Source organism: Lissotriton helveticus, chromosome 3_1, assembly GCF_964261635.1.
Source record: "Lissotriton helveticus chromosome 3_1, aLisHel1.1, whole genome shotgun sequence".
In the NCBI taxonomy this organism is placed as follows: domain Eukaryota; kingdom Metazoa; phylum Chordata; class Amphibia; order Caudata; family Salamandridae; genus Lissotriton; species Lissotriton helveticus.
In genome coordinates, this window is record NC_136061.1 from 498,780,122 (window position 1) to 498,793,561 (window position 13,440).

The 13,440-nt window shown below is 45.6% G+C and overlaps 1 protein-coding gene across 3 annotated transcripts in view; it reads left to right on the top strand.

The window, feature by feature from the left end:
- GLS (glutaminase) overlaps nt 1-13,440 on the top strand; it is a 926,246-nt gene that overhangs the window by 313,088 nt on the left and 599,718 nt on the right. For all 3 annotated transcript variants that reach the window (XM_078680394.1, XM_078680395.1, XM_078680396.1), the window contains exon 9: nt 5,114-5,172. In XM_078680394.1, coding sequence (XP_078536520.1) covers nt 5,114-5,172 — 59 coding nt within the window. The remainder of the gene's footprint in view (nt 1-5,113; nt 5,173-13,440) is intronic.

Genomic DNA, 13,440 nt, shown 5'->3' on the forward strand with positions numbered 1-13,440 from the left:
TCCGGTACTGATGGACATAGCCATCCCATATTACGATCCACCACCATTCACTTGGCGCTTCAACGCAACCGCATTACGGGACCCCACATACGTTGACACAATACAGAGGGCGATTGTAGATTACTTTGAAATTAACAGCCCATCGACAGAGGACCCAGGTTTGCTGTGGGAGGCCTTTAAGGCTACAATTCGGGGTATCTGTATCAGTACGACCTCGGGCATCCTCAGAGATATACGGCAGCAACTCCACGCGCGTGAAAAGGCCATCCAGACACTGGAACACACATATACCCAGACGGGAGACACTGCAGTATTGAGGGACATTCAAACGCTGTTAACAGAACACGATCAATTCGCAAATGACGAACTTAACTATGTGTCCAAGCGAGCCACAGCTAGAAGATATGGGGAAGGCGGTAGGCCTGGTAGGGAACTGGCCGCGAAGATCTGCGCAGGTAAAACACCACAAAATGTAGCGTCCATCAGTACTGACACCGGGGAGACGGTCACGGACATGAAGGGGATTCTGAGGGAATTTATGAACACATACGGCGCACTATATAGGGCACGCCCTTCACCCCCACAGGCAGAACTCTTGAAATACATGGAAGATATAGAAATGGCATGGCTAGCGGACGGCCATAGGAAATATTTAGAACGCCCCATAACGGTGGAGGAGGTTACAGACACCATAAAGCGGTTACCCAATAACAAAGCACCAGGGCCAGATGGCTTTGTAACGGAATTCTATAAAGCATATGCAGACTTGCTGGCCCCGCACCTAGTGCGATTATATGGGGCGGCACATGAGGCCCAGACACTACCGGCCTCTATGAGGGAAGCCCTACTTGTCACGTTGTTGAAACCTGGCAAGGAGGTAGATAAATACGACTCATACCGTCCTCTCTCCTTATTAAATGTAGACACTAAAATTATAGCTAGTCTACTAGCAGACAGGCTAAAACCTCTTATGCCATTAGTGATTAGGCCAGATCAGTCTGGATTTATCCCCGATAGGGCCACCTCACATAACACCCGCACACTATTTGCATTGGCACACTATTTGGCCCCGGAGACAAAGGCAGTGGCGGTGTTGCTCGACGCTGCCAAGGCATTTGACACTATTAGCTGGCCCTTTCTCCAGGCAGTGCTGGTGCGTATGGGATTCCCTTTAATATTCCTTGGATGGATAGCGATGCTGTACAACAACCTAACGGCACGCATCCGCGTGAACAAGTACGTATCAGAACCCATTCAAATATGCAGAGGAACTCGGCAGGGGTGTCCACTATCGCCGATGCTTTTCGCCTTGGTGTTAGAGCCACTGGCCTGCAAAATCCGGCAACACCACCACTACTCGGCGATTCAACTACCCTCCAGGCCAATCCATATCTCGCTATATGCGGATGACATGGTACTATATGTCAAACAGCCGGAACAACATCTAAACCCGCTGCTACGAGAGTACATAAAATTTGGCCTCCAATCCGGATTGCAGATAAACTGGAATAAATCCCTTGTCTTATCCCTGACAGACGGCACAAGTCCGATAAAACTGGACTATCCGCTGGAATGGCAAGAGGACCCCACTAAATACTTAGGAATATGGTTCCACAGAGACCCGGAAGTTGTGATTAGAACGAATTACGGGCGGACTATTTCATCCCTGGAGGAAAAAATTAAAAGATGGAACAAGCTACCTTTATCGTTGGCAGACAGGGCGGCCATTGTCAAAATGGTGCTACTGCCAAAATTCCTGTACCTATTTAACAATATTCCGATCAAACCTCCGGCTGCTGTATTCCGAAACATCAGGAGGCTAGTACTTAATTTGCTTTGGGCGGGGAAGCAAGCAAGAATGGAACTACATACCATGACGCTGCCATATGCCAGGGGGGGCTTCAAAGTGCCAGACTTATATTTATATTACCTATGCGCACAAGCGCAATACGCACACTTCTGGTACCACGAGGTGCCATTTCTGACACATGTGGCCGTGGAAGCCGGCGACGCAGACCCGATCCCACTGGCAAGCATACTGACACATAAGCGCGACAGGCTACACGACCATGACATCAACCCGGTGAACGCCACTTCGGAGGCATGGAGGCTGATGGGTAAGGCAGCACACAACCTGCCATTGTATGCACCAGCACTTCCACTAACACACCACCCTGCCCTTTCGGTGACGCAGGAGCGGGTGGGCATGGACCTATTTAGAGGGGCGGGAATAGACACTGGGGGATCTATACAAAGATGGGGCATTCCAAACATTAGATCAGTTACACTACATCAGGAACCCATCCCCTTTGTTTAGATTCAACCACTTTCGGCTGCAGAGGGCGCTCCGGGACCACTACCCGACACATCCGGAGGAGCCTCCTACCTTTGCACCCCTGCAACTACTCCTCACCACACCAACGGCATCCCATCTAGTGTCCAAACTTTATGCGGCAATGCAGGAGGCGGTGGGGGAACATACACACAAGGCCAGGGACAAATGGAGCGCTGTACTTGCAGAACCCCTAACAGAAGTAGAATGGGAATCCTCTTGCATGCTCACAGGTATGCTGACAGCGAACGGGAACCTAAAAATTATACATTATAAATATTTACATCAGGTGTACTACACACCTCAGAGACTGTATAAATATGGTTTGAGGGAGGATTCTCAATGTTGCAGATGTAAACGGGAGGATGCAGACTTCATGCATCTAGCATGGCATTGCTGTAAAGTGGCCGATTTTTGGGAACAAGTTGTGAAAATATTGAATGACATGCTTGGGGTTTCCATGCTGTGTGAACCGAAAATCTGTTTACTGGGTATTGTTCCGCAACTGAGAGCCCTGAAACGCAAATTTTGTGCTATTGCACTACTGCTGGCTAAGAGAAGGGTGTCTCTCCACTGGAATAGCAGAAGGGCGCCAGAAGTGAAGCAATGGATACGGGATATGGTTTATTGTAGAGACACGCTTGCCACATACGAGGAGGAGTTGCCGGGCGGCTCTAGGCCAAAGGACTATTGGGGGTACCTGCGTGCCTATTTGCTAATACATGATGAGACAGAATCGGTAACAGGCGTGGAGTGAGGTACGCACCTGGAGGTGACAATAAGATGCACAATACTCTGTACTGCTGGCTTTGAGGAGGGAGGATGCTGTGATGCAGAGTGGCTGTAACAAGGGGAAGTCTCCATGTTGGGTGTTGCACTGTTATGTTTGTTTAAGTTAAACATATAAAGGTGAAAAAGTAAGATTATTGATGTATACCTAAACAACTACGGCACTGACAAACAAATCGGAGCTTAACAAATATCACGCCGCCGGTCCGCTGGATGTCGGCTGATGGGCCGTGTACAATTGTTGAAAAAATGATTTCGAAAGTGAACATACATAGCCGGCCCATAGCGATTGTAGGCACTTACACTGTATATGTTTTTTGATTTTTGTATATGCTGATCAGTGCATAGATCATTCTTACACCAATAAATAAATTAAAAAAAAAAAAAAAAAAAGTTTCCCTTCTAGGCTAGGCGCAGCGTGCGGAAGGGTCTGAGGCCGAGGGGGCGAAGGGGGTTGGTTCGTTCGTCGAATAGAGCGGGCTCAATCCAGCTCACCTTCCCCTTTCCCACATTCACCACCTGCGATCGCTGCCCGGTTCTGCCTGAGTCTGATTGAGTTTACAGCGGCGTTCCCCCGCTGCGCTTCTGAGTGGTTTTTTTAGTAGGCCAAACAGCCTGAGACACTGATCCTGACCTTCCTCAAGATATAAAGGTGCGAAGACGCATGGGCGTGAAGGTGTACCACAAAGGACTCCGGTTGCTCTGGCTGATCCTTGCTGACTCCCTACTGTGAGGTTTGGTCCTCTTTGTCCAGATAGGTGGTCCGGTCGCAAGAGCCTCAAGAGTCTGCAGGAGCTGCCACAGCTGACGACTCTCAGCTAAGCTCGCAGCAGGATGCTTTGGAGATCGTTTTCTCTGTGGTAATGGAAGGTTTTCAGAAAACCTCGCCTTGCCTTGCCCCCAGGTTCAGCAATCCCAGAGACCCTCGAAGCCTCCGACGTCCTCCGCGCGGCTCAGCGCGGTTCTGCAGCCTGCCTGTGAGTGAGGCCTGTAAGCAACCTCTGTATGGCGGTCCCGCAGCCAAGCGATGTGCTGTGGTTCACGGCTTCAGCACGCCAATGCGCTGCCACAGACAAGCAGACAAAGCAGGTAAAGCCGCAAACCCTAAGCGTCTTTCTGCTGGCCTGCTGCTGCAGCTTACAGCTAGTGTCTATTTTTCGGCGGTATGGTATGCGGGTTGCTGATCGCGGTTCTCCTGGCCTCCTGCTGATCCGCTCCGCTTCACCGCCTCTGCTCACGCGTTCACCCCAAGTCGTAGGTATGCAGTACAGTATGCGGATCGCGGTTTTCCTGGCCTCCTGCTGAACTGCTCCGCTTCACTGTTTCACCACCTCTGCCGCCTCTGCTCTCGCGTTCACTCCTGGTCACCTGCAAAATCTGGACTGGACACAATACAAAAAGGACAGCACACAATAATAACACCACACCATAAGAACACAAACAACCTTAATCCCAGCACATCGTTTGGTGTAGTGCAGCAGTACTACAGCACAACAATGCAACCTGACAACAAAACAACAGAGCAGCTAGTACAATGAGAGTAATGTGCTAACGAAAACAAAATACAATAAAACAATGCAAAACTGTACAATGATAGCACAACACTAAGCACCATCTAGCACAAATACATATCTTTTTCTCTTCCACCGCACACTTCTATATTAAGTGTGTTTACTAATGCAAACTCTATTATACTCCTTACTGTGTAGTAGTTGTAACCTTGGAAACATTTTTGCTATCTGTATTCATAAATTAAATATAAACTGCACTATTGTTGATCATTGTGTGCATGTATGTGGCCATATAGCTTGAACCCTCGTTGTGTATAAACCCTGCGACCTCTGTTGGGGCTCAGAGAACTATATGTGAGTCTAGTGCATTTCATATTGCTTTAATAACAGGCACTCACATACACACATTATTTTTTCAAAACGTACTTGTGGATGTGTAATTAACCATTACACATTGTAATGTTGTGCTGCTGTTTTACAGGTGATGCAGTTTTTAAACCAGATGGCTGGTAATGAGTATGTTGGATTCAGTAATGCCACGTAAGTTTTTACCAATATTTGGTTTCCTTCAGAGGCTTTAACAATATTTGAAATTATTTGATTTTTTTTTTCTGGAGTGAAGTATCCTTTGTGATGTGTTATTTACTTCTCATTACATTTCATATTGCATTCTGTAACATACACTGCTTGCACAATTTGGACATGTAAAAGTTTATTTTTTCTGAAATGTGGACTATGTGACTTGTTTTATTCTCTTCTATTCATTCTTGTAAATCTAACTGCCTGCCCTATGTGCATCTAGAATATAAAAAGTCAAACACTAAGCAATCCTTTTCTCTGAAAATGTATCTTTGAGTCTGGGAGGTGGAGATATTCGATCATGCGCGGTGGGTGTAACTGGATTGACCTTTGAAGGACTTTGTGAAAAACAAGAGAGAGAGAGCATTCAGCAGAAGGGATCCAGGCTGTTCTTTTCGATTCCTTGCTCTAGCTAGAGAGATTTTTGGTTAACTTTTCTCAGAAAGCATATTCCTGGTACCAGGACTGGATCACGTTGCTTAAAAACATCTTAAGGATTTGTGGGACGAGGACAAATCTATATATTGGGGCCTCCTTTTTAGAGGACCTTTAAAGTTATGATTTCTTTTTGACTCATTCGAACCCTCGTGATACCATGCAATATCAATTATATGTTAAAACTCTGAAACCGGCACACACAAAAGCTTGAGCTGCCTAGTATCTGCTAGACAAAAGGAGCAGAAAAAAAATAAACCGCATTGACAAAGCCATTTTTAGGTCTCGCCTAGGAGAGAGCTTTAGTAATCGATTAGCTTTTTGCCCCAAAAACGTGCACGCGTTGCATTGATTTCCATGGAACGCCTGCCCTTTTGGCGATTACCTTGCGGGAGCGAGCTTTGAAACCATCTGTTTGTAACTAACAGATGGTTCCTGCTCGCTCCCGCAAGGGAAACAGGCGGAGGCCCCCTCCGCTCTCCTCTCCCCCTGCTGCCTCCTCCTCTTTTACTTGCAGTTATTTTTAGGTCTGGCCTACGCAGCGTGCATGCGCTGCATAGGAAAAATACCTTTTGGAATCAATTCACTTTTCACTCTAAAAACGTGCCTGCGTTGCATTGCTTTCAATGGCAACGCGTGCACGTTTGGCAATTCCCTTGCGGAGCGAGCTTTGGAGCCATGTGTTAGCAATGATCGCTCCTGGCACTGCTCGCTCCCGCAAGGGAAACGCTTTCACTTTTGCCAATTTGTGTTCAAGTTCTTCAAAGCATGTCAAAAGCTATGACCAAATACAAAAATACATACCGTGTTTCTTTTCATACAGGAAGAAATTCTGTGAAAAGACACTGTAATTATGTCTTTAAGCAAAGAATGCACTCCTGTTCCTGTAAAAAAATAACTACTTGAAATGAACGCCTTTAAATTCTGCTTTGAGTGAAGAGAAATAACAGTTAAAAATAAAACATTTGGCACCTTCTTCTCTTTTGTGCATTTAATGCAAAGCTGTGTGTTTCACCTGTCTCACGGTTACCACTCACAAGCTGTGTATCTCGGAAGGCAAGATCAAGGACTGTGACTGCTTTGTGGTTTCCCCAAACAGCATGCCTATAGAAACGTAAACTGGGCAAAATCTGCTTAAGTGGTAAAGTTGAGCACGGCCGCAAACTGCTGAAAGCCGAGCGTCGGTGCTGAGCCCCATGCAACTCTCACAGTGGCCTTTCATGCCTCCTAAACCCTTGTGGGCTTGATTGTTCCCTTTCGTTGACTTCTCAATGCTATTATTTCTGTGATTAATGTGATCAGTGCTTTAGGAAAAGCCTTTCCATATTGACATATAAACACATTCCCAGAAACGGGCCGAACTTGCCGCGCTTTGATACAAATATAACACTAGTTTTGTGGCAGGGAACACTGGCGAAGGGTGGCCGCCTCTTATCTTTAGTTCCAGTCAACTAGCAATCCTGAAAGAGTTTGCATCATCATCAGAGCAGGCACCACGATAGGATTCTGCCTCCGCACCTAATCAATCTATGCAATACCGCAGCTGGGCCGTGGAACAAAGTGAAAATAGATTTACAAATCGGATTTGAGGGGATAAACTCCTCCACCCTATTACATATTGATTTTAAATATAAAAAAGCTTATCATATAAACCATAACTACGAAAATAGTGAACCTATGCAGAAATCCTTTAACAAGAGTGCACGCTCTAAAATCTAAGCCAGGGATGAACCCAGATGTACAGAATACAGCGTAAGATCCGTTTATAGAGCAGAAAATGAGCGCAGTTGTTCCAGAGGCCGCCCGAGTGTTGTAAGCCCATCTTTTCGGTCAAGGCAATAAATAGCATAGAGCTACTGCGAAGGGTTTGGACTCTGGTTTACTCCTATGCACCATCCATCCAGCATGGAAACACAACACAAAATCTAAATGAGTAAGTCTGTGGAACAAGGTCTGGATACTACAACCAGGTGAGGTCTTGGCTGCATCCTATACACTGAGGTTATATGGCCCCACACATATGAATCTCTCTTTCTGATGGCCTGTCATCAGAGTTATCTCTAGAGAGATTCAAGTGTAGTCTTTCTGAAATCTACCAGGATTTTGCAATCTTGTCCTCCACGCTGATGCTAAATGGTAAAGGAAGCAATTCTTTCTTTCAACCTACACTGGTCGATTTCTGGGGTCACTGTTACATGCCTCTGCAGTGCAAAAGGCTCTTTGATCTCACGAGTATCAATTTAGTAGCACCATAAAAGCTCCATAAAAGTTCAGAATTCAAAACAATAACTTCCTTTCACTTTTGCTGCAACAGTAATTTGATCCTTGGTGGATAACAAACTTCTGTTACACTGTTACACTGAAAATGATTCTCTCACACAGTATGTACAACTAATAATCGGACCCACGGAACCACCGGAGGCTTGTGGAGTGAAGTTGTTGGACTCTCAAAGGCTCTTGAGCTTCCTTGGAGTTAAGAGCAGGCTGCATGGTCTCAGGCGCTACAACCTCTAGGTGAGAGCAGCCTCTGTTGTCTTGGAGGTGACCCCCTGCACTGGATTACAGTGAGCCTCGAGCCCTCCCGTCTGTGGGAGTTCTCGACTTAAGCTACCAGTAATTCGAGAGGGAGGAGAGGCTATGGGTGGAAACATAATACCACTGTGGCACATAAGTACAAAAAAATTGACATTTTTTATGTTAAAATATTTTTTTAATCCGGTTGTTCAGTTGTATATAATGTCGTCTTGGTTTTTATAAAGGTAAAAAAAATACTTAACACTTTTTATTATAACTTTTAAACATAATGCACATCAGCCACTATGCTCTACAACATAGCCAAAACTAACTTCTGGATAAACATAAGGTCCAAAAGCGAGACCTGTTGGCTATGCCACTGCTTGTTTGATGCGGAATTAGATCTCTCAGTATTGGGTTAGGTGGCTTCTTTAATGAGGCACACGTCCGGCCTTCCAGTGGTGGCAGCTTCTCTGTTGCACTTCTTGGATGACATCGCTGTCTGGCGCCGCTCACTTCTTATTTCCTGGAAATACAAATGTACTTTCTTTCTGCGGAGAAGCAGAACGTGCCTGTCTGTAAACGGCGATTCAGCATTTGTTTCAGATGTGCAATTTAAAACCTGACCAAGGGGAATGAAGGCTTTTTGGGGGAAAATTAGGTCAGAAATGTTTCCTTTCTCCAGACTGTAGTAATTTCCAAGTTCGCCTGACTTCACATTTCTGGATTACAGTCGCCAAAACAAAGCGGCCAGCGCTCTTTCCTGAAGCGAATCCTTCTGGTGCTCAACACTGCCGCTAACGTTGTTTCAAAGGGGCGTTTAAGAACAAACCAACTGGGAGCTTGCTTGGATTAGTCTTTTTGTTCCCCAATACAAAAGATGGGCTGCAGCACACATCTTCGGAACAATGGTTTTTGACTTGCGACCTAGATTCTTATTCACTCAGTAATTTAGATCATATTATTTTTTTGGTTTAAGACACTTTTAAAACCTTTGTGATTCCTCTGTAAATAAATAACGCAAATGGACGTGCTTTCTTATTATTAGCTTTGGCTATCTCCCTGTCTCCATTTTAAAAGGTGTGCTCTAATCAAGGTTGTTAGCGTTAATAATAATATTGCGCTCTGCCTGGTCGCCTGAACGTTGCGTGATGCTACATTGAGCTTTATGCTCTGGACCCACTGCTCGTGTCAGATGCACCGCAGGCTCACACAGCGCCTGTGGCGTTTAGATGCACCGCAGGGTCACACAGCGCCTGCACTGCTTAGATGCACGGCAGAGATATTTATTATTATTATTTTATTTTTTGCATTTGTAATGCGCACAGATACCCACAAAGGGTTTCCCGGCGCCATGGTTAAGAGAACAAGGCACAGAAAGCAACTGCTGACAACACATTGACCGCTATTTGTTTAAACAGTTATTTATTAAACAGCCAGGTTTTAACTTGTTTCCTAAAACTGGCATAATTCTCCTCTTTGCTCAGGGCTAAAGGAAGGGAGTTCCAAAGAACTGGTCCCAGGTGGGAAAAAGATTTACCTCCCATTCGGGCCAGTTTGAATCTGGGTACCGTGAAGGTTGCTCCATTTAAAGAGCGGAGATTCCGTACAGGTACATGGGGCCTAACCAGTTTCTGCAGATACCGTGGTGCGGTTCCCGCTCTGATCTTGAACATGTAGGTCAAGGCCTTAAACCGGACCCGGTTCTCAACTTTCAACCAGTGTAGGTCTCTAAGGTGACTCGAGATCCTTGCTGTCCTAGGGATCTTACACAACAGCCTGGCTGCGGAGTTCTGGACCAGCTGTAACCGCCTGATGCACTGTGGGTTGTTCATAGAGTATGTTGTTAAGCAGTGAGCTTTCATACCCCCTAAGCAAAGTGCGGTGCCCTGCTCTCTTTTAATCCTAGTTATAACGATTTGCACCTTTGCTCTATACTTTTTACGTGAAAAAATGTCTTGAATTTACAAAATGCCCCGTGCCAAACTATGGGACGTTCTATTGGACATGGGTTTCCCACCTTATTTGTTACAATTTATTATTAAATTACACGAGGGTACTTATGCTAGGATTCGGTGGGGGACGCAGGGACAACTCACAAAGAGTATTCCTGTCAACAGAGGGGTAAGGCAGGGGTGCGTGATGGCCCCTACTTTGTTCTCCCTCTTTATAAATGGGGTGGTGAAACGTCTGCAAGAGATACCGGCAGATTCCCCCATTATAGCCGGGCAGAAGACACCATCGCTTCTCTTTGCCGACGATACCCTTCTGTTATCAAAAACCCCCAAAGGTCTCCAAATTCTTCTTGATCGGTTTAGTGTTTTTTGTCAGGAACGGGGACTTACAACAAACACTACAAAAACTAAACTAATGGTTATGACCGCCAAGAGAAACCATCAGAATATACACCTGTTTTTGAATGGATCACCCCTTGAGGTGGTGGAAGAGTTTGACTACCTAGGTGTTAGAATTAATAATAATATGAAATGGGAACCCCATATAAGTAAAATGATTTTAAACCTTAAAAGAGTTTCCGGCACCATTTTAAAAAACCAGCGTCTCTCAGTGAGCAGGCCAATTGCCCCCGCCTTGTCAGTTTATGAGGGAAAAGCAATAGCCTCAGCGGTCTATGGCTCAGAAATATGGTGCATCGAGAACACCAATAATCATGTCCTAACTGAGAATAAGTTCATGAGAGACTTGGTTTCACTCCCAACCTCTACCCCATTAAAACCACTATTTGCAGACCTGGGTAGGAGGTCTATTCGGGACATTGTTCAGCTACGTCCCCTTTTATACTGGGTACGTTTGAGGAGGACTCCCGAATTAGCTAGCTATGCTACAGTGTTGGATGAAATGATAAAACTAAACACTTCAGGCAAAATCAAGTGGCTAAATGTTTTAAAACAACTTGCAGCTAGCGTGGGTTTAAGTGATGCATGGGCCTCCCAATCCCCTCCACCAAAACAAATGGTAAAGAAACTATACTGGGACTGGATTGAGGCCAAGGCTGCACAGAATCCAAATTGGGGACAATTAACCGAGAATTTTTTGACCCATAAGTGTAACATAAAGCTAGAATTGTTTTTGGATTTTATCCAGATTCCCCGGGATAAGACACTCTATCTGAAATTTAGACATGGTATATTGCCCCTTAAAAATTTCACGTCTAGATGGAGTAGAAGGAGGGAAGAGGATACAAAGTGTCCAGGCTGTACCAGCCCAGAAGAATCATTGGGCCACTTCTTTTTTGCCTGTAAAGCATATACCCCACCTCGGGACAAATGGTTAAAACCTGTATTAAAGAACCTTGGAGTCGGGGATTACAAATCAGCCCTACGTATCCTTATCTCCAATACCTCCTGTATGGTTACTATTTGTGGGGTTGCAAAGTTGTTATCATGTGCCTGGATCATTAGGTTAAAGCTGCTAAATAATGTGTCTTCAGTCAACATTCCCACATGATTTTCATATGTATCTTTTTAAATGATGAAATGTTTTTTTATATTTATGTGTGTATTGTATGTTTGTACTTTTTATGATACATGTGTCGAATAAAAGTATAATGACTGACTGACAAAATGCATTAAGAGCACGCCCTCCTCCAACCCTGTCAGATAAATAGTCAGTAAAATACCCTATCCCGCATTTTCACAAGTGTGCCAACTTCCTCATAGTGAATGTTTTCAGTTTGCACATCCACAATCCCTCGGGTGTGCTACAATGTTCCACGGCAGGGCCCATAAACTCCTGCAGCCACTTAGAACAGAAGCAAGTCCTTCTTTGGCAGAAGTTGTATGAGATGTATTTTTAAAAATACGTTTTACTACGTGCTTCGGCAGACCAACCCTCGTCTTCAGCAACGCCCAAGCTTGCGTTTTTGAAACAACTTCCTCTGGGCCTGCTTCGGCCGGATGTTGTGCAAGAACTGGGCCTCAAGAGGTTTAACAAGCATTGGAATAGCCAATAGGTCTCTTTTTTGGGTCCTTATAAGTGTTTAGCCATGCAACAGTTGGTGTTCTTGCACCAAGGATATTCTGCTGCATAACTAAATACTTATAGGGTCCAAAAAGCGAGACCTATTGGCTATGCCAATGCTTGTTTGTTTTTTGTTGCTGTTTTGTTTAAGTTGCCAGATCTACAATAGCTGGACATGATTTTTGTTAACAGTTCTTTGCATCAAATGAATTGTTTTCATTGCTCTGAATGTTGTTTCCATTCTGGTTGTAGGAAGCAGTCATTCCCGGGGGTGTGGGGGCTGCCTAGCTGTGCGCATGTGCCAAACTTTGCAAATGGGAAAAAAGTCTGGTGCAGGTGCAATTTACAAGTGTGGAGTGAGTGAGCCCCAGGCAGCATGACTCACTCACACAGGAGTTCATGCACTGTACCTGCATACTCAGCATGGTTTAAGGAAACTCGACCCACTCCCTCCCAGGCATCGAACACATATTTACCAAGAAACTCTGAGAAGAGCCTGCTTGCTGCCCTGACGGCTGATGGTGTGTGTGCCTGGTGAAAGCGTGCACTGACTGCTGGTGGTGTGTGTGCCTGATAAAAGCGTGCACTGACGGCTGGTGGTGCGTGTGTCCGGTGAAAGCGTGCACCGACGGCTGGTGGTGTGTGTGGGCCTGGTGAAAGTGTGCACTGACGGCTGGTGGTGTGTACCTGGTGGAAGCGTGCACCGACGGCTGGTAGTGTGTGTGTGTGTCTGGTGAAAGTGTGCACTGACGGCTGGTGGTGTGTGTGCCTGGTGGAAGCGAGACCTATTGGCTATGCCAATGCTTCTTTGTTTTTTGTTGCTGTTTTGTTTAAGTTGTCAGATCTACAATAGCTGGACATGGTTTTTGTTAACAGTTCTTTGCATCAAATGAACTTGTTTTCATTGCTCTGAATGTTGTTTCCATTCTGGTTGTAGGAAGCAGTCATTCCCAGGGGTGTGGGGGCTGCCTAGCTGTGCGCATGTGCCAAACTTTGCAAATGGGAAAAAAGCCTGGTGCAGGCGCAATTTACAAGTGTGGAGTGAGTGAGCCCCAGGCAGCATGACTCACTCACACAGGAGTTCATGGTGCTCCGTAGAGCAGCTGAGGCTCTTGACCTTGATCTGCCTACGGTCACTCACAAGACCAATCTCCTTACTGAAGTGATTCGGCCGGCGGCAAGTTCTATGGAACCTCTGCTCCCATGTAATGAGGCCTTGACAGATGTTTTGGAAGGCACCTGGTCTAGGCCAGCCACTGGGGTTCCTGTGGATAAAAATGTAGCCAGGCGTCATCGCCCGGC